The 22920-nt window shown below is 43.6% G+C and overlaps 1 protein-coding gene across 3 annotated transcripts in view; it reads right to left on the bottom strand.

Moving 5' to 3' along the window:
* LOC115128812 (adhesion G protein-coupled receptor B2-like) overlaps window positions 1-5509 on the bottom strand; it is a 147083-nt gene extending 141574 nt beyond the window's left edge. For all 3 annotated transcript variants that reach the window (XM_065017917.1, XM_065017918.1, XM_065017919.1), the window contains exon 1: window positions 5416-5509. In XM_065017917.1, coding sequence (XP_064873989.1) covers window positions 5416-5448 — 33 coding nt within the window. In that variant the 5' untranslated portion in view covers window positions 5449-5509. The remainder of the gene's footprint in view (window positions 1-5415) is intronic.
* Window positions 5510-22920: the final 17411 nt, after the last annotated feature.

The raw sequence follows: 22920 nt of genomic DNA, 5'->3' as shown, positions 1-22920 counted from the left end.
TTATCTCCCTCACTAGCTTTAAGCACCAACTGTCAGAGCAGCTCACAGATTACTGTACCTGTACATAGCCCACCTATAATTTAGCCCAAACAACTACCTCTTTCCCAACTGTATTTAATTAATTTATTTATTTTGCTCCTTTGCACTCCATTATTTTATTTCTACTTTGCACATTCTTCCATTGCAAAACTACCATTCCAGTGTTTTACTTGCTATATTGTATTTACTTTGCCACCATGGCCTTTTTTGCCTTCACCTCCCTTCTCACCTCATTTGCTCACATTGTATATAGACTTGTTTATACTGTATTATTGACTGTATGTTTGTTTTACTCCATGTGTAACTCTGTGTCGTTGTATCTGTCGAACTGCTTTGCTTTATCTTGGCCAGGTCGCAATTGTAAATGAGAACTTGTTCTCAACTTGCCTACCTGGTTAAATAAAGGTGAAATAAAAATAAATAAAAATTATCAGGCTATGACACATCATTATCAGGCTATGACACATCATTATGAGGCTATGAGACATCATTATCAGGCTGATTCACATCAATGTCAGGCTGATTCACATCATTTCCAGGCTGATTCACATCATTGTCAGGCTGATTCACATCATTTCCAGGCTGATTCACATCATTGTCAGGCTGATTCACATCATTTCCAGGCTGATTCACATCATTATCAGGCCATGTCATAATAGGGCAATGACTTCTCCCCTATTACCTCTGAGCGTTAAGTTCTATAATGTTTATAGCACATTATAGCTGGTCTACATTGTAACGGGTGAATGTAGTTTTATAACTAGTCTATGAACAAGGTTGGGGAGTAACGGAATACATGTTTTGAACCCTGGCCAAACCCGGACGACTCTGGGCCAATGGTGCACCACCCTATGGGACTCCCAATGTGATGCTGCCTGGATTTGAACCAGGGACTCTCTTGCACTGAGATGGGACTCCCAGTGCTGCTTAGACCGCTGTGCCACCTGGGAGCAAAAACAATGGTTGCATTTTGTTTTGTTCTTAGCTGACTTGCCCAGTTAAATAAAGGTTCAATTTGAAAACAAATTTGTGGACAGCCAGTGAAAAATGTGCTCCTGCACATTGCTACGGAATAAAAGTTTGAGGGAGTACCTCCTTTCTAAACTCCTCCTTGGTATTGTGCTCCATACTGTCAAAAACAAGTTTAATTTAAGAAGACCACAAGAGGGGATTTTATTGCTCAATCTAATTTGTTCTGATATATATTTTTTTATTCCAAAGGCTTAATGAACACATGCTCAAACTCCCAAACCTTTGATAGACTTAAACAGCTTCGAGATATCAGTGTCACCAACAAAAACATAAACAACAGAGGCATATGGCAGACATTTTTCACATGCAAATAGCACTTTCGGAGGTGCTCAAAGCATGCCATTCCATGAGAGCAGCATTTCCTTTTCAACCTGAAGCAATGAGCCCAATCCATGACAATAAAATCATAAACAACAGAGTAGGCTAATAAGTCCTTAGTTTTTGGGTTATGCTCAGGTAAAACAATTTAGCTAATCTGTATTTCCAAGACATGTTCTTGAAGATCAAGGGATATTAAGGGTATCCCCTGCTCGCCTAGCGTAGTGGTGACTACCGAACAGCACCCTGACTCACCTATTGCAGTAGTGACTACCAAACAGCACCCTGACTCACCTATTGCAGTAGTGACTACCGAACAGCACCCTGACTCACCTATTGCAGTAGTGACTACCGAACAGCACCCTGACTCACCTATTGCAGTAGTGACTACCAAACAGCACCCTGACTCACCTATTGCAGTAGTGACTACCGAACAGCACCCTGACTCACCTATTGCAGTAGTGACTACCAAACAGCACCCTGACTCACCTATTGCAGTAGTGACTACCGAACAGCACCCTGACTCACCTATTGCAGTAGTGACTACCGAACAGCACCCTGACTCACCTATTGCAGTAGTGACTACCAAACAGCACCCTGACTCACCTATTGCAGTAGTGACTACCGAACAGCACCCTGACTCACCTATTGCAGTAGTGACTACCGAACAGCACCCTGACTCACCTATTGCAGTAGTGACTACCGAACAGCACCCTGACTCACCTATTGCAGTAGTGACTACCGTACAGCACCCTGACTCACCTAGCGTAGTGGTGACTACCGAACAGCACCCTGACTCACCTAGCGTAGTGGTGACTACCGAACAGCACCCTGACTCACCTAGCGTAGTGGTGACTACCGAACAGCACCCTGACTCACCTAGCGTAGTGGTGACTACCGAACAGCACCCTGACTCACCTAGCGTAGTGGTGACTACCGAACGGCACCCTGACTCACCTATTGCTGCTCTTTTGACCCTATGATCACTCGGTTACACAGCTGATGCCCCCTGGACTATTTCAATAACATGGTACCTCATTTTGTTTACCTGTCGGCCCCAGCTACGAACTCAGGTCCTGTATGTACCTAACTGACCCGCTCTGCCCATTCATCACCATTTACCCGTTGTTGTCTTAGCTTTATGCCTCTCTCTAATGTCAATATGCTTTGTCTACTGCTGTCTTGGCTAGTTTTTACTGTTTTATTTCAATGTAGAGCCTTCAGTCCTGCTCAAAATGCCTTAGATAGCTCTTTTGTCCCACCCCACACAGATGCAGAGACCTCACCCGGCTTAACTTGTCCCTCCAGAGATGAAACCTCTCTCATCGCCACTCAACGCCTAGGTTAACCTCCACTGTACTCACATCTTACCATACCCTTGTCTGCACATTATGACTTGAATATATTCTGCCTCGCCCAGAAATCTGTTCCTTTATTCTCTGTCCCCAACGCACTAGATGACCAGTTCTTATAGGCTTTAGCCTTTAGCCGTACCCTTATCCTACTCCTCCCCTGTTACTCTGGTGATGCAGAGGTTAACCCAGGTCCTGTAGCCCCTAGTTCCACTCCTATTCCCCAGGCGCTACTATTTGTTGACTTCTGTAACAGTAAAGCCTTGGTTTCATGCATGTTAACCTGTTGAGTGTAGGGGGTAGTATTTTGATGTTTGGATGAAGAACGTACCCAAATTAAACTGCCTATTTCTCAGGCCCAGAAGCTAGAATATGCATATAATTGTCAGATTAGGATAGAAAACACTCTAAAGTTTCCAAAACTGTCAAAATATTGTCTATGAGTATAACAGAACTGATATTGCAGGCGAAAACCTGAGGAAAATCCAACTAGGAAGTGCCTCGTATTTTGGAAGCTCCCTGTTCCATTGCATTCCTTCCCTCCATTTAAAGGGATATCAACCAGATTCCTTTTCCTATGGCTTCCACATGGTGTGAACAGTCTTTAGACAAAGTTTCAGCCTTTTATTCTGAAAAATGAGCGAGAAAGATCACATCGCGTCAGTGGATGGCTGGGTACCAGTAGAGTTTTGCATGCGTGAGCAGCTTGGAGCAGATGTTTCTCTCTCTCTCCTTTTGAAAAAGCTACGGTCCGGTTGAAATATTATTTATTATTTATTGTAAAAACAACTTGAGGATTGATTATAAAAAACGTTTGACATGTTTCTACGAACTTTACGGATACTATTTGGAATTTCCATCTGCCCCGTCATGATCGCTTGAGCCTGTGGATTTCTGAACAAAACACGCCAACCAAATGGTCGAAAAGCATTAAACATGTATGACAATTTAGTTTGCTAACTTGCACATGCTAGCTAATTTGTCCTGGGATATAAACATTGAGTTGTTATTTTACCTGAAATGCACAAGGTCCTCCACTCCGACAATTATTAATCCACACATAAAATGGTCAACCGAATCGTTTCTAGTTATCTCTCCTCTTTCCAGGCCTTTTCATCTTTGAACTTATATAGTGATTGGCATCTAAACTTTCATATTATTACCACGAAGACCGGCAAAACAGTTTGTCTTTCAATCACCCACGTGGGTATAACCAATGAGGAGATGGCACGGGGTACCTGCTTCTATAAACCAATGTGGAGATGGGAGAGGCAGGGCTTGCAGTGCGATCTGCGTCAGAAATAGGAATGACATCTATTTTAGCACTTGGCCACGCAGACGCTCGTTGGCGCGCGAGAGCAGTGTGGGTGCAATAATTGAACAACATTGATTTCTAAATATATTTTGCAACGCTCGCACACGCAATGTGTCCGGTCTGGTCAGCATGTAAGGTACTACAGAGGGTAGTGCGTACAGCCCAGTACATTACTGGGACCATGCTTCCTGCCATCCAGGAACCTACAGTATATACTGTGTCAGAGGAAGGCCCAAAAAATTGTCAAAGACTCCAGTCACTCAAGTCATAGATAGTTCTCTCTGCTACCACACGGAAAGCAGTACTGGAGCGCTAAGTCTAGTTCCAAAAGGCCCTTGACAGATTCTACACCAAAGTCATAAGATTGCTGAAAGATATATCAAATGGCCACCCAGACTATTTGCATTTTTTTTTACACTGCTGCTACTCGCTGTTTATTATCTATGCATAGTCACTTTACCCCTACCTACATGTACAAATGACCTCAACTAACCTGTTTATTATCTATGTATAGTCACTTTACCCCTACCTACATGTACAAATGACCTCAACTAACCTGTTTATTATCTATGTATAGTCACTTTACCCCTACCTACATGTACAAATGACCTCAACTAACCTGTTTATTATCTATGTATAGTCACTTTACCCCTACCTACATGTACAAATGACCTCAACTAACCTGTTTATTATCTATGTATAGTCACTTTACCCCTACCTACATGTACAAATGACCTCAACTAACCTGTTTATTATCTATGCATAGTCACTTTACCCCTACCCATACCTCAACTAACCTGTTTATTACAAATGACCTCAACTAACCAACTAACCTGTTTATTATCTATGTATAGTCACTTTACCCCTACCTACATGTACAAATGACCTCAACTAACCTGTTTATTATCTATGTATAGTCACTTTACCCCTACCTACATGTACAAATGACCTCAACTAACCTGTTTATTATCTATGCATAGTCACTTTACCCCTACCTGCATGTACAAATGACCTCAACTAACCTGTACCCCCATACAATGAATCGGCACCGGTACCCTCTGTATATAGCCTCATTATTGTTATTTTATTGTGTCACTTTCACTTTAGTTTATTTAGTAAATATTTTCTTAACTCTATTATCTTAAAACGGCATTGTTGGTTTGGGGCTTGTAAGTAAGCATTTCACTGTAAGGTCTACTACACCTGTTGAATTCTGTGCATGTGACAAATAACATTTTATTTTATTTTACTGACGACAATTACCTGGATAGGTAATTACTAACGGATTACATTTAGAAAGTAGCCTACCTAACTCTGTCTATGTAGGGTTATAACCAGGCTATGTCATGTTATACTTACATTGAGCAGCGGGGACAGCTCCACCACTACCATGGGTTCACTGGGTTTGGGTTCTGGTCGGACCGTCACCGTCAGAATCTTCGAGTTGATCACAGCAGGCGCACTGAAAGAGAGAGAGAGAGAGAGAGAATGGGTTGAGTGGGGTGGAAAGGGTAAGGGGGATGTTGTGTGTGGTGTGTGTGTGTGTGTGTGTGTGTGTGTGTGTGTGTGTGTGTGTGTGTGTGTGTGTGTGTGTGTGTGTGTGTGTGTGTGTGTGTGTGTGTGTGTGCGTGTGTGTGTGTACGCGTATCATCAAGCCTCAGTAGTAGGAACATGGCACCTGACCCCCATGGAGCATTTGGGAGGCTTCTGAGGGTGCTCTCTTAAAGATAATGAGACACAGAGCCCTAAACAAACTCACAGTCCTCAACATATTAGCATTCAACAGACGACAGCCCCACAACTAGTTCCAAGACACTACCATAGGCCTCTACATAGGACCTAGTCTGCATCCCAAATCGCACCCTATAGGGCCCTGGTCAAAAGTAGCGCTCTACATAGGGAAAAGGGTGCCATTTGGGATGTAAGCCCTAGTCAGCCACACATCGACAAGAGCCCTGACCTGGATAATAGCACAAGGACCCTGGAGAAACAACATATGGAGAAAGAGAAGGAGAGGAGTGAGAGAGGCGGTATACAGAGACGTAACATTTAGGGAGAAAATAACCAATAGACAGGGAAGGTAGAAATAAAAGGGAGATGGTTCTCTTGTCATTGTTAATGGATATCATTACAGCTCTTTTGGACTTGAAGTGTATCATTCGGTAGTGCCCTATAAAGGGAAAAGGGTGCCATTTGTGATGCAGCCCTGATGATGGAATTGGAAGAGGAGGAACACTCACTTGGGGGCAGGTAGGATGACTCCTAAGGTCCGATACAGGATGGCTCCGATGACAAAATATGAAGTCTCTGTTTCTGTTTCTGAAAAACACCAACACAATACACATGCAATACTATTAACAGCAGAGAACCTGTTGAGGTCGAAGGTTAAAAGTTCACCAACCAGCTGAGAAGAGCTGAGATCCAATAGATAATGACATTTAGAGGTGCACAGAAGTGAAATGATAAAAAACTCTCTTGTACTGAACTCAAAACTCCATCCAGACTTCCTCCTATCTCCTTATCCCCCCATCTCTTCCCCTTTTCACCTCCCTCTTTGCTTCCTCTTTTCAGAACTTTTCTATCCATTTTTGTTTGTTCCCTCCCTCCCGCCATACCCTTTTCACCTCTTCGTCCCTTTCAATAGGCCAAAGAGTCTCTTGCTCCTCTGTGCTTCCTCTGATTTCCCCCACTCTTTCTCTCCCTTAATCCCTCTCTCCCCAGAGCAGTGTCTCTGAGAGAACAGCTGGCTCCCATAGAGAGGCAGTGTCCCTCTGTAAATGTCACCCTGTCTGGAGAGAGGGATAGAGGGAGGAAGAGGGGAGGGATGAAGGAGGAAGGAAGGGAGGAGGGAGGGATAGAGGAGGCAGGGAAGGAAGGAGAGAGGGAGATAGCTCAGTCTGAAAGATGAGTCTCTCCACCTCTTTCTCCCTCCCTGGCCCCTTCAGCTGAGAAGAAGAGCAGAGAGATGGAGGAAGTAGAAATGAGGATAAAGGAGGGAATATGCTCTCATCACGCACATGGGGTGAGTCATCCAAAATCTAACAGAGAGACAGACACAGAGAGAGAGAGAGAGAGAGAGAGAGAGAGAAAGAGAGAGAGAGAGAAAAAGAGAGAGAGAGAAAGAGACAGACACAGAGAGAGAGAGAGCGAGAGAGAGAGAGAGAGAGAGAGAGAGAGAGAGAGAGAGAGAGAGAGAGAGAGAGAGAGAGAGAGAGAGAAAAAGAGAGAGAGAGAAAAAAGAGAGAGAGAGAAAGAGACAGACACAGAGAGAGAAAGAGCGAGAGAGAGAGAGAGAGAGAGAGAGAGAGAGAGAGAGAGAGAGAGAAAAAAAGAGAGAGAGAGAAAGAGAGAGAAAAAGAGAGCGAGAGAGAAAAAGAGAGAGAGAGAGAAAGAGAGGGAAGATCAAAGTTGACGATGGAGAGCTGTCACTGTGATGGATCCTAATTGAAGGTTGTGTGCATGAACATGTAGATGAGATGCCCACTGCAATGTGGGTAAAAGCGTCTGGGTGGGAGCGAGGGTTGACAGTCCTACTACACTTGATCAGACCACAAACTCACTACCAGAGACGGGTATACATTGCACATTATAATTACAAAATACATTCAAAACGAATGTATCAAAATAAAATGTAAGATACTTTTGCTAAGTATTGTATTTAAAATACTAAAATACATTTGCAAGTTGCCAGCCGAACAGCAACAACATTCTCAGTAATGGTTACAGACACGTCTTACTTGCTATAACTGTGATATGTTGTTGTTTATCTACCTTAGTTTTTTGTGTTTTATTAAGATCCCCATTAGCTGTTGCAAAAGCAGCAGCTACTCTTCCTGGGGTCCACACAGAACATAAAACACAATTACATAACATAGAACATCAATAGACAAGAACAGCTCAAAGACAGAACTACATACATTTTTTAAAAAGGCACACTCAGTCTACATATCAATGCATACACACAAACTCTCTAGGTCAAATAGGGGAGAGGTGTTGTGCCGTGATAGGGCTGTTTAGAGCAATATGAGATGGAAGGAAGTTCCATGCAATTGGGCTCAATATAATACTGTACATTTGTGAACCTCAGTAGCAATACAAGGACATGTTGCTTTGTTTTGTTTTTTATCAAACCAGTTTTACAAGTTTGGTTCTGTTTATTTGAGCAAATATACTGAGATAACCAGGAAGCCAAGGTTCTAAGTGGGCCCTATAAGAGATGGATGATGTTAAACATATTTGTTGGTCTGATGTGATTAATATGGAGCATCCAGACGCTGCACTTGCATTTTTCCCCCCCAATTATTTCTAAACTGGCACCTGTTAAGAAACGGATTGTTAGAACTGTTAAGGATCCATGGATTGATGAGGAATTGAAAAACGGTATGGTTGAAAGAGATGGGGCAAAAGGAGTGGCTAATAAGTCTGGCTGCACATCTGACTGGCTGAATTACTGCAAATTGAGAAATGATGTGACTAAATTCAGCAAAAAGAAGAAGAAAATGTACCAGGAAGCCAAGATCAATGGGAAAAACTACTTTGGAGTACTTTAAATGAAATTATGGGCAGAAAGACAAATTCTACTCCTTCTTTGAACGAAGCAGATGTATAATTCATCACAATACCATTTGATGATGCCAATTATTTTTATGATTACTTCCTTGGCAAAGTGGGCAAAGTTAGGCAGGAAATGCCAACAATGAACAGTGAGCCATTGCATTCATGCAACAACCAAAAAAGCATTCTAATTGCATTCTATTGTTATCGATCAATAATGGCAAACCTCTTGGCATTGAGAATTTAGATTGGATAGCTACTGAGGATGGTAGCTGACTCTATAGCCACTCCTATCTGTCATATATTTAATCTGAGTCTAGAGGAAAGTGTTTGTCCTCAGGCCAAAGTCATTCCGCTACCCAAGAATGGTAAAGAGGCCTTTACTGGTTCTAACAGCCGACCTATCAGCTGCTGCCAGCTCCTTAGCAAACTGTTGTAAAAAATGGTGTTTGACCAAATCCAATCCAATTTCCCTGTAAACAAATGAACAACAGAGTATCAGCATGCTTATAGAGAAGAGCATTCACCTCAACACTGACACAAAACAAGTCCTGCAGGCTCAAAGTTTTATCTGATCTTGATTATTGTCCAGTCATGTGGTCAAGTGCTGCAAAGAAGGACCTAGTTAAGCTGCAGCTGGTCCAGAACAGAGACATGTTTAGCTCTTCATTGTAACCAAAGGGTGAATATCAATACTATGTATACTCTTGGCTAAGAGTTGAGGCAAGACTGACTGCATCACTTCTTGTTTTTGTAAGAAACATTAATGTGCTGGATATTCCAAATTGTTTGCATAGTCAACTCATACACAGTACTGACAGTACTGACACACACACTTACCAGAACAGAAAAAATTCAAGGAAATGTACAATATTATATAGAGCCATAATTGCACAGACGTTAACTGCAAACCTGGCTTCAAAAAACAAATAAAGCATCACCTCACAGCCCAACGTCTATCCCCCTGTGACCTACTTTTTGTGTGTATGTACTGACAAGTATGTGTAACCAATAGATACACACACACACACACACACACACACACACACACACACACACACACACACACACACACACACACACACACACACACACACACACACACACACACACACACACACACACACACACATACACAGAGCGAGAGAGAGAGGGAGATGAAAATATGCCAATAAAACACGTATTTAAAATACATGTAACAGAAATACTGCCCAACTCTGCTCATTACAGACAACCTGATTGAGACCAGGAGACCATTATGTCGCACAAACTTTAATAAATTCCTTTTCCACAAACAGATTTTGGTCACCCCGGTCTTGTTAAAGCGTTTTAAATCGGTGTCGGCTAGCTGAAATGGGAAATCTTGAGACGGTCATCTGTATTGAATGAGCGGATATCCAGATTGAGATGAAGCACCAAGCATCCATGAAAGCCAGTTAAATCTAAAGACATGGCCGACATGCTATTGAGATCCATTGCAGCTGTAAGATAAGCGTAAGTCAAGGGTCAACTGTTGCATGGGTTGTGTTATAGTGCTGGGTAGAAATGAATAAACCGTGTTATGTATCTGTTTCTTTATTACACCCTGAACTTCTGACCTGTCATTGGATCATTATCTTTTATGAGGTTGAATGTGTGTGTGTACTGTATGTGTGAGTGTGAGCTAGTGCATGGCTCTATGTGGTTATCTGTGTGTGTGTATGTGTGTCTTAGCCTCTCTATATATCTGGGTCAGTGTCATCCTACGGATAAGTGAACAAGGCTGGTCTTGGGCTGTGGAGCAAGTCATGAGCCTATCATAGGCCAGTGTGTGTGTGTGTGAGTGTGCGTGAGTGTGCATATGTGTGTGTGTGTGCATATGTGTGTGTGTGTGCATGTGTCCGCACTTGCACTTTGTTTGTGCTACAGCAAGTCTTGAGCCTAGTGAGCCTATCAGTGGGACTGTCTGTGGGAGAATGGCTTTGATGACAGGTGTAATGACCAAACCAGATGATAAACATCCGAGCACTGGTCACAATGAGCTCTCTGCACGGCCACTCTGACCTCTCATCAGCAGCGTCATTCTCTTGCCATCACTCTGACTATACAGGATGAGACAGAGGGAGAGAAAGGCCCTGTCAGAGAGGGGGAGGCAGAGAGAGCGATAGAGAAAGTGATAGAGATAGAGAAAGGGAAGGAGAGAGAGATATAGATGGTGAGAGGGGAAGACAAATCGAGAGAGATGGAGAGCGAGTGGGTGATAGAGAGAGAGAGAGGAGCGGTGTCCTCAGAGCCAGACAGAGACCCCAGACACTGCTGACACCATTGTAACCTTTCATGGGGATGGCAAGAGGCACACATGAAGTCAGTGTGTGCATGTGTGTGTGTGCGTGTGTGTGAGTGTAATTTCCTGTGGGGCCTTTGTTATTCTGAGGGGGCAGAGGTCAAGATCAGAAACAGAGATATACTCATCTCTTTCTCTATGTCTGTTTCTCTGTCTCTATTTATCTGTTTCTATCCACTTTTACCCCAATTCCTCCCCCAAATCTTTGCTTTCCCCCTGTGTCTACAGGGAATAAAGGTTGATTGTGAGCTGTGCAGATCCATTTCCCATTCCTCTTAAAATGTTGCACAGCAACTCACTGCCTTCCTGAAGACTAACAATGTATACGAAACTCTTCAGTCTGGTTTTAGACCCCATCTTAGCACTGAGACTGCACTCGTGAAGGTGGTAAATGACCTTTTAATGGCGTCAGACCAAGGCTCTGCATCTGTCCTCGTGCTCCTAGACCTTAGTACTGCTTTTGATACCATCGATCACCACATTCTTTTGGAGAGATTGGAAACCCAAATCGGTCTACAAGGACAAATTCTGGCCTGGTTTAGATCGTATCTGCCAGAAAGATATCAGTTTGTCTCTGTTGATGGTTTGTCCTCTAACAAATCAACTGTACTTGTCAGTGTTCCTCGAGGCTCCGTTTTAGGACCTCTATTGTTTTCACTATATATTTTACCTCTTGGTGATGTCATTCGGAAACATAATGTTAACTGCTATGGGGACGATTCACAGCTGTACATTTCGATGAAACATGGTGAAGCCCCAAAATTGCCCTCCTTGGAAGCCTGTGCTTCAGACATAAGGAAGTGGATGGCGGCAAATGTTTTACTTTCACACTCGTACAAAACAGAGATGCTAGTTCGAGGTCCCAAGAAACAAAGAGATATTCTGTTGGATCTCACAATTAATCTTGATGGTTGTACAGTCGTCTCAAATAAAACTGTAAAGGACCTCGGCGTTACTCTGGACCCTGATCTCTCTTTTGATGAACATATCAAGACTGTTTCAAGGACAGCTTTTTTCCATCTACGAAACATTGCAAAAATCTGAAATGTTCTGTCCAAAAATTATGCAATTATAAAATGTATCCATGCTTTTGTTACTTCTATGTTAGATAAAGCACTAAATAAACTTCAGTTAGCGCTAAACACAGCTGCTAGAATCTTGACTAGAACCAAAAAATTGTGTCATATTACTCTAGTTCTAGCCTCTTTACACTGGCTTCCTGTTAAGGCTAGGGCTGATTTCAAGGTTTTACTGCTAACCTACAAAGCATTACATGGGCTTGCTCCTACCTAGCTCTCCTATTTGGTCCTGCCGTACCTACACATAAGCTACAGTCACAAGACGCAGGCCTCCTAATAGAGCTCAATTTTGATGGAATGGTCTGCCTATCCATGTGAGAGACGCAGACTCAACCTTTAAGTCTTTATTGAACACTCATCTCTTCAGTGGGTCATATGATTGAGTGTAGTCTGGCCCAGGAGTGTGAAGGTGAACAGAAAGGCACTGGAGCGACGAACCTTACTTGCTGTCTCTGCCTGGCCGGTTCCCCTCTCTCCACTGGGATTCTCTGCCTCTAACACTATTACGGGGGCTGAGTCACTGGCTTACTGGTGCTCTTCCATGCTGTCCCTAGGAGGGGTGCGTCACTTCAGTGGGTTGAGTCTCTGACGTGATCTTCCTGTTCGGGTTGGCGTTCCCCTCGGGTGCGTGCTGTGGGGGAGATTTTCGTTGGCTATACTCGGACTTGGGGTAGTAAGTCTCAGGGTAGTAAGTTGGTGGTTGAAGATATTCCTATAGTGTTGTGGGGTCTGTGCTTTGGCAAAGTGGGTGGAGTTATATCCTGCCTGTTTGGCCCTGTCCGGGGGTATAGTCGGATCGGTGAACAGTGTCTCCCGACCCCTCCTGTCTCAGCCTCCAGTAATTATGCTGCAGTAGTTTATGTTTCTGGGGGCTAGGGTCAGTTTGTTATATCTGGGGTATTTCTCCTGTCTTATCCGGTGTCCTGTGTGAATTTAAGTATGCTCCCTCTAATTCTCTCTCTCTATCTCTTTCTCTTTCTCTCGGAGGACCTGAGCCCTAGGACCATGGCCATGCTACCTTGTCCCGACCTGCTGTTTTCGACTCTCTCTCTCTACCGCACCTGCTGTCTCTAATGCTGAATGATCGGCTATGAAAAGCCAATTGACATTTACTCCTGAGGTGCTGACCTGTTGCACCCTCTACAACCACTGTGATTATTATTATCTGACCCTGCTGGTCATCTATGAACGTTTGAACATCTTGGCCATGTTCTGTTAGAATCTCCACCCGGCACAGCCAGAAGAGGACTGGCCACCCTTCAAAGCCGGGTTCCTCTCTAGGTTTCCTCCTAGGTTCCTGCCTTTCTAGGGAGTTTTTCCGAGCCACCGTGCTTCTACATCTGCATTGCTTTCTGTTTGGGGTTTTAGGCTGGGTTTCTGTATAGCACTCTGTGGCATCTGCTGATGTAAAAAGGGCTTTATAAATCAATTTGATTGATTGATTGATTTGAAAAGGAGTTCAAAGTAGGATGTGAGACAATCCTTCACTGTTATGGTAGTATAATGATTGATTTGGGTTAAAAGTTGGAGGATTCTAGGCTAGGCCTTAAGATTGAGAATCTTATCTCTGACAGGGTCATGACCTCGAACTTTGTACAGACGACCAGGCTTGTTACTTTCTCTTGCTGTTTAGAGATGATATAAGAAAGTGTGTGTTTTGAGGACTTCTGACATAACATACTCTAAAGCCCTATTTGCACGGGACTAGTATTACTATTGAAAGTTGGTTACATAATTATGACCCTGGCATTTGTGTTCTTCCAGAGGACGATTCGAACAGCATAAGTTATACCAAACTTCCCCTGTAAACATGTTCTTTCTTATTCCACCGTTATGACCCTGGAGGCTATAGGCGTGAAGATACAGTATTTCAACTCGTCCAGGGATAGCCTAATTATGGTTTTCAATTCAGAAAAGGCAGCAAGAACAACTAACTGTTTCCAGATCATTGAATTAACTGACATATTTGTCGATTTATCAATTCCTTGGCACAAAATCATCCGCTTAATATTTGAAAAGAGAAGTAGGCACTGGGAAAGAGAAGTAGGCACTGGGAAAGAGAAGTAGGCACTGGGAAAGAGAAGTAGGCACTGGGAAAGAGAAGTAGGCACTGGGAAAGAGAAGTAGGCACTGGGAAAGAGAAGTAGGCACTGGGAAAGAGAAGTAGGCACTGGGAAAGAGAAGTAGGCACTGGGAAAGAGAAGTAGGCACTGGGAAAGTTGATATGTGACAACACAGATCATTCATCTGAAGGCTACATGCACAGCACTCTGTTTTAAGCAAACTGGTCTGCAACAAACTCTGTAATAACCCTCAAAACACAGGGGTGTCAATTCGCACAGGATATGTATTATCAGAGGCCCTTGGAGTTTCCTGAAAAGCAGAATGTTTTTAGAGCTGGGATAATATCCTTCCCGCCAAGACAAAATGATTGATATGGTAGATTTGGATGGGATTAATATTGTGAATGAGCTGACATTAAACCAGTCCTTAGGTTTAGGACAACCTGTATTACTCTTCACACACCTTGAGAGGACATCTTGACGTAAGTGTGGTGAAGTCAGGGAGAGTCTTCAGAGGATGTTTGAAGACACATTTCATTATGAGGAGTGTGATTATGATGATGAAGATGATTATGAAGACGCCGGCAACAACGACGATGGCGATGATGATGTCAATGTAGACCACATCAATGAAGCTGCTGATGATGGCGATGTTGAAGATGGCAATAATTCTGATGAGGACGACGATGATGATGAAGATCATGATCTCTCACCATCGGAGGTGAGGGTGAAGACTTCTTTGGGGATGTAGAGTTTGTCTTCAGCAGATCGAGCCCAGTCCTTCATGCCCCTCCTACCCTTCATGGGGAAGTTGATGTCACTGGACACCGCTGTCACGGGCTCTCGCTGTATTGTTATCACTATGGAGACAAAACATATTGTAATCGCTATGGAGACAAAACACATAGTTATCCTTATGGAGACATACAGAAAACATGAGTTGACGTTCAACCAAAATAGGTAGAGATGTGCTGACTAAAGGAAAGGCAAATAATGTGACCAAAAAAATAAGAATTTAGTTATTAACTTGGGAGCGTTGAAGATAAGGTTGAAAAATTATGGAAAGTTAGGGGAATTTTGCAACCCTACCTGTGAGTGTTAAACTGACTACTCACTGAGGTTAAGGGAATTTTGCAACCCTACCTGTGAGTGTTAAACTGACTACTCACTGAGGTTGTTGGTGACCACCAGGAAACTCTGGAAGGGTTTCTGATCATCTCCTATCAGATGGATGAAGTCCTCCAATATACGCATGAGATGGGCCGCACCAGGAGAAACCTGGGAAGGAGGAGAGAAGAAGGGAGGGAGAAAGAGAAAGATGGTAGGAGGGAGAGAGAGAGGGAAGGAGGGAGAGAGAAGGAGGGAGAGAGAGAGAGAAGGAGGGAGAGAGAGAGAGGAGGGAGAGAGAGAGAGGAGGGAGAGAGAGAGAGGGAGGGAGAGAGAAGGAGGGAGAGAGAGAGAGGAGGGAGAGAGAGAGAGAAAGAGACAGACAGACAGACAGACAGACAGACAGACAGACAGACAGACAGACAGACAGACAGACAGACAGACAGACAGACAGACAGACAGACAGACAGACAGACAGACAGACAGACAGACAGACAGACAGACAGACAGACAGAGAAAGGAGGAGAGAGATAAAGGGGAGGGTGTAAGAAAGAGCGCGGGAGAGAGATAGATAGAAAGAGAGAAGGGGGAGGGAGCGAGAGATATAAAGAGAAATGGGGAGGAGGGTGAGAGAAGGAAGAGTGTTAGAGTGACAGAGAGAGAACAATATCATGAAATCGACTCTCTTTCATAAACAAATATTGAATGAATCACTCTCATTTATGTATTTGGCTCTCTCTCTCTCATTTCATGCACCAAGCTAAGTATCTCTTCTGTTCCTGTTAAGTTCATGTTACCTCAAGGAAGTGTCACAAGAAAGAATCACCAATAACCCTGCAGCCATTACCACCCAGAGCCTCCATCCTCCCAACCCATTACAACAGTTATTGGCTTGATCCTCTATCCAACCAACCCATTACAACAGTCATTGGCTTGCTCGTACTCGTTAGCCCTGTATGCTAAGTGCAACTAAATAGCAGACATTGGACATAATGCCTTTTAGTGTACGTTGTTGGATTTGACATTTTGAACATTGAGATATAAATAAATGATAGAGAAGAAGCATAGAATAAGAAGTGAAAGAGCCTGGGTTTTATGTCAGAAGTAAATGGTTCTCTGTAGGAAGACAGATTAGCTTTGGAATGTGTTGGATGGGGAAGGGAGGAGAGCAATTTGTTGAGATAGGGCAGACAGATGGACATCTGTGGATTAGTGGAAGGAGGGCTTGAGGTCAGGAGGTGAGGACAGCTGAGGCTGCATCTCAAATGGCTCAGTATTTCCTATATAGCGCACCACTATTAACCAACACTATTAACCATAGCTCTATAGGCCCACAGAAGTACCCTACGCCGTGACCTCTTCCTTCCCTCTCTCTCCAGATGAAATCCTGTGAGGTCTGGCCGCCTGACAACCTGCCCGCTCGACCCTATCCCCTCCTCCCTTCTCCAGACCATCTCTTGACCAGACTCATCCCTGAACACTGGCTGCGTCCACTCGACTTCAAAATGGCCCAAGTTGATCCCCTCAAGAAACCAACACTCGACTCATCTGATATCAAAAACTATAGACCTGTTAATCTTTCTTTTCTTTTCAAAACACTCAAAAAGTCTCTGATAAACTTTTTTTGTTATCTCTCTCAGAACAATATTCTTGACCCAAACCAGTCAGGCTTCAAGACGGGTCACTTAACTGAGACTGCTCATCTCTGTGTCATGGAGGCTCTCCACACTGCCAAAGCTGACTCTCTCTCCTCTGTTCTCATCGTCCTAGATCTATCCTCTGCCTTTGACATGTGAACCATCAGATCCTCCTCTCCAACCTCTCAGGGCTGGGCGTCAAAGGTTATACACACTCTTGGATTGCATCCTACCTGGCAGGCCACTCCTACAAAGTCACGTGGAGAGGATCTAACTCTGCACCATGTACATTCACTACTGGTGTCCCCCAGGGCTCGGTTCTAGGCCCTCTCCTCTTCTCTCTATACACCAAGTCACTCAGGTCCGTGATATCCTCACATGGTGTCTCCTAACATTGCTATGTGGATGACACTCAACTACTTTTCTCCTTCCCCCGTCTGACACCCAGCTGGCGACACACATCTCTACGTGTCTTGCAAATATCTCAACTTGAATGTTGGCCCACCACCTCAAACTCAGCCTGGACAACATGGAACTGCTCTTCCTCCCATAGAAGGCCTGCCCACTCAAAGACCTCTCTATCACTGTTGACATCTCCAGTGTCCCCCTCCCAGAGTGCAAAGAACCTTGGCGTGACCCTTGACAACACCCTGTTTCTCTCTGTAAACATCAAAGCAGTGACTTGCTCCTGCAGGTTCATGCTCTACAATATCCATAGAGTATGACCCTACCTCACACAGGAAGCAGTGCAGGTCCTCATCCAGGCACTTGCTCTCCTGTCTGTACTATTGCAACTCGCTATTGGCTGGGCTCCCCGCTTGTGGCATCAAACCCCTATGATTTATCCAGAACGCAGCAGCCAGCCTGATTTTCAAAGTTTTCTCATGTCACCCCACTCCTCTGCACACTCCACTGGCTTCCAGTTGAAGCTCACATCCACTACAAGACCATGGTACTTACCCATGGAACTGCCCCTCCCTACCTTCAGGCTCTGCTCAAACCCAACACAATAACCCGAGCACTCCGTTCTGCCACATCAGGTTCTCTAGGCCCTCCCACACAAAAAAACACTTAACCAGCACTTGCACTTGCAGGTGAAAGCTATGATCCCTTATTGATGTCAACTGTTAACTCCACTTCAATCAGTGTAGATGAAGGGTAGGAGACAGGTTAAAGAAGGATTTTTAAGCCTTGAGACAATTGAGACATGGGTAAGTGTGCCATTCAGAGGTTGAATGGGTAAGACAAAAGATTGAAATGCTTTGAGTGGGGTATGGTAGTGTGTGCCAGGCGCACCAGTTTAAGTGTGTCAAGAACTGCAACGCTGCTGGATTTTTCACAGCCAATAGTTTCCCATGTGCATCAAGAATAATCCACCACACAAAGTACATCCAACAAACTTAACACAGCTATGGAAAGCATTGGAGTCAACTTGGGCCAACATCCAACCTTGTAGAGTCCATGCCCTGACGAATTGAGGCTGTTCTGAGGGCAAATCAGGGTGCAACTCAATATTAGGAAGGTGTTCCTAATGTTTTTCACACTCAGTGTATGTTTGGGGTATTATCTCCAGTGTTTACGCATTATTGTTTACTGACTACAGATGGCAAATAAACCCAGCCTGACTCAAGGGCATGGAGGAGGGGTCATATGCATTGTTTATTAACAACAAAATATGGACACACACACACACGCACGCATGCACGTACACACGCACACACACACACGCACGCACGCACGCACGCACACGCACGCACGCACGCACACACACACACACACACACACACACACACACACACACACACACTGTCAGTACGTGCACACAGTATGGGGTATGATCCATCCTGAATGGTTAACAGGTGTGTTTTTACGACTCTTCTCACAATAACATAAACACTGCAATCAAATTCATCCAACCGTGACAGAGCCAGACACTCTGACACGGACGCACACACACACGCACGCACACACACACACACACACTAAAACAACCATTTAAAAGCCTACCTGGTGAGCGTCTTCCCATTTCTCTATATTTTCCATGTCCAACATATAGCTGACTACCTGGAAGAATTTCTGAGGAGAGAGACGAAGAGGAGGGTTGAATTGTAGGGGAGCTGAGGGGTGTGATTGTGCATGCAACATGTAGGGATGTGTTTGTTTTGTTCATGTCTGATACTTCCTGTAAGTGTGTGTATACCCCACTTCACCCACCAGCACAGTGTGTGTGTGTGCACGTCTGTCCTCCCCACCCACCTGCATGTCATCGGGAGCTCGGATGTCGGTTGCTCTCTTGAAGGTTTGAGTTTACGTGTGTGTATGTGTGTGTGTATGTACACCCTCCCCACTCACCTGAGCGTCGTCGGGTACTGGGATGTAGGTTGCTCTCTTGAAGGTGTCCGTCACATTTCGGAGAATCTCCGTGGAGAACAGGAGGTCACCACTGTAGTAGCTCCTCCTCTGTAAGAGATCCAGGAGATTCCTCACGACCTGAGACATGCCCTCTCCAGCCAGGGTCCTCTGACCCTTCGCAAGATGCTCTCGCAACTGGAGACAGCAGGGGAGGACGAGAGGAGGGAGAGAAACACAGGTTAGAGACTGATGGGGGAGGGAGGTGGGGGCAGAGGGAGAGAGGACAGAAAGAGAGAGAGAGAGAGTGTCGGGCCCTGACCATAGAGAGCCATTGTTTCTCTATGGTGTAGTAGGTCAGGGCGTGACTAGGGGTGATCTAGTATATCTATGTCTATGTTGTGATCTAGTTTATTTTTCTATGTTGGTGTTTTGTATGATTCCCAATAAGAGGCAGCTGGTAATCGTTGTCTCTAGGTAGTTATTTTTCCCACCTGTGTTTGTGTTGTTGCCCGTGAGCACTCCAGAACATCACGTTTAGTTTATTCCTTATTGTTTTGTTGTGCGGTTCACTTATAATAAAAAATGTCGAACCGATTTCACGCTGCACTTTGGTCCAAATGTGATTACGACGATCGAGGCAGAGAGAAAGAGAGAGAGAGAGAGAATGAAAATGTATGTACTCACTACTGTAAGTCGCTCTGGATAAGGGCAAGTGCTAAATGACCAACAAATATAATGTAAAAGAGAGAGAGAGAGAGAGAGAAAAAGAGATGGAGGCAAAGAAGAGAGTAGAGAAAGAGAGATCTGAGACCTCTGATCCATACAATAGTTAATTTAATCTTGCTCTGATATTTTTGCTTGTGGTGAGCAGATCTTGTAGGTAGGTATGTAGATAGTGAATGACATGAATGACCAGCACCTTGGTCAAGTAACCAATCCTCAGCCTTTACTCTTTATTAAGGACTTGTGCAGACATAAATGCACTGGATAGATATTGGTTACTATTTGTATTTCACAATGCTGCATGGCACTTTGACTGACTGTAATCCACACACTCATTCACACACACAAACCATTTGATGCAGGATAATAGATTCCAAACATGCACACACACGCACGCACACACACACACACACACACAAACCATTTCATGCAGGATAATAGATTCCAAACATGCACACACACACACGCACGCACACACACACACACACACACAAACCATTTCATGCAGGATAATAGATTCCAAACACACACACGCGCGCACACGCACGCACGCACACACACACACACATACATACAGAACGGTAATCCTCAGTCACAACAGCAATCAAACCTAATGAACCACATCCCCATGCTAATGAAAGGTTAGCAGTTAGCACAGGCCTAGGCTAAGAGTGAAATCAACCAATCACAGCACATCTTATCATCCCCCCCCCACCCCCACCCCTGCTGGCTTCCATTATTGCCACGGAGACAGGAGGTCAGAGGTCACGCAGCAGGAAGTCAGCCAATGATTAACCAACGCATTCATTAATCAATGGATAAATGGAATAGCTCATTAGAGAGAGAGAGAGTGGTAACAATGTGACAATGCCACTCATTTTCATAGAAAGTTCTTCAGGGCCAGTATTTTTAAACCATCTCCGAGTAGGAGTGCTGATCTAGGATCAGGTCCCACCTGTTCATGTAATCTGATTCATTATTATTTAAACGCCAAAACTGATCCTATAAGCACTCCTACTCTCAAGAAACGTTATGAATACAATCCCACGTCTATTATTGCGTAAACAAGTAGGATGCGGGCAGACAAATCATGAATTTATTTGTGTTGCTGGGCCAGGTCAGTCTCTGAGAACAAATTGTATATTAATGATCTGTTTTGCTATTGAGTTTATTCATGCTTTAGGCTCGGCTAGAAGAGGTTGGAAGTCCATAGTTTGGAAATAGCCACAGAAATATTGAGGAAGTGGAAGACAGGCTAATGGCTACATAAGGTACATGCACATTTCAGATAGCTTAGAAATGGCTTTCTGACAATCCTCCACTTTCTTAACAGAAGGTACCGTAAAACGCTGATTCTCAAATAACTGCCTGTCCCTTTTAATATCCGGGAAACGACACATTTCAGCAAATAAACTCCTGTTTCAAACAAAGGCTGGGTCTAGATCAATTATTTCTGAGGTTACCATGAATTACCATGAATTATTTATGAGGTTACCATGAATTACCATGAATTATTTATGAGGTTACCATGAATTACCATGCATTATTTATGAGGTTACCATGAATTACCATGCATTATTTATGAGGTTACCATGAATTACCATGCATTATTTATGAGGTTACCATGAATTACCATGAATTGTTTATGAGGTTTAATGTTTGATTTCTTGTATGAAGAAATTCACTAATGATTTGAAAAAACGATGGCAATCATCTGTTTTTTATCACCAGTAAGAAACTGACAACCATTGGCTGCTAACATTTGAGGCCTGCTAGCTAACTGGCAAGCACAAAAACAGTCAACAACTTCGGGAGTAGAGACCCCTACAAATCGTCCGATCGCCCTTTAGTGGCGAAAGTAAAAACTGCTGAAAATGCAGTGAAAGATGAGAATACTTACTGTCAAGGAAAAGTTGTTTAATTATTTTTTATAGCGGCATACTTAGACAAAAATATGTGACACGGTTGTCTACTGCCCTACAAAGGCAAAGTGCAGGAACTAGGTAAAACAATGAGTTGCAAAATCTGTCTTCAAAGTGTTTTTCTGTTTAGACAAACAGCCATTTCTGGTACTTCATGATATATTCTGATCGACTAGCTTTGTCTTGTGTCAGGAAACTAAATAGCACATTAATCATATAATATACCTGACCATTAAAACAGATCAAAGATTTTTGACCAAATTTGTAGTTACTGCACTTTGCCTTTGTAGGTCAGGGTAAATGATAGCACATTAGAGCAGGACATTAAGAAATTGATTAACAGCTGGAAGTGAATGCTGAAATTAAGCAATTGACTATGCAAATGAGATACATTTGTGTGGATTAACGAAATGGACACCTGGCTCAAATAGAAGCCAGTCTCTAATAAGCGCATGTTGTGTTCAGTGATTTAAGCAAATAAACGACCGGCCTATTAATTCAGTTTTACAGTAGCTTCCTAAAATGCATTCACAATAACGTTGCGGCACAGGTGGCTCATTGAGCATGTAATACAATACAAACTGTATCTGAATACATAAGATGTGAATAGAGAGAGCGTGAAAAAGGGACTTACAGATAAATGTAAATATCTGAATTCCATCGAGACGCATCTGGCGAAGCTCGGAGGACCCCAGTAAGCAACTCCATTAGCGTCCAGCAAGCAACGACGACTTGCAGATCCTAGAGAGAGGGATAGAGAGAGAGAGAGAGAGAGAGAGAGAGAGAGAGAGAGAGAGAGAGAGAGAGAGAGAGAGAGAGAGAGAGAGAGAGAGAGAGAGAGAGAGAGAGAGAGGGGATATATATATATATACAGAGAGAGAGAGAGAGAGAAAGAGAGAGAGAGAGTGAGTGAGTGAAGAACAAGAGAACCTGATGATGCAAATCCTGACAGCAATAGTTCATTTTTTTAATGTTATCTAATAACTACATACATGCTATTGTCATTTTTCCAACATAGTCAATCATCCTTAACGTAGAGCTGAGGTCAACCAACCACCTGACGTTATCTAATGCAAAACCACTGTGCAAGGTCACAGTATACAC

This window comes from Oncorhynchus nerka, linkage group LG4 (genome assembly GCF_034236695.1).
Source record: "Oncorhynchus nerka isolate Pitt River linkage group LG4, Oner_Uvic_2.0, whole genome shotgun sequence".
Taxonomy (NCBI): Eukaryota; Metazoa; Chordata; class Actinopteri; order Salmoniformes; family Salmonidae; genus Oncorhynchus; species Oncorhynchus nerka.
Note: the sequence above shows the minus strand (reverse complement) of the source record. Positions and strands in the feature narration are given on the sequence as shown.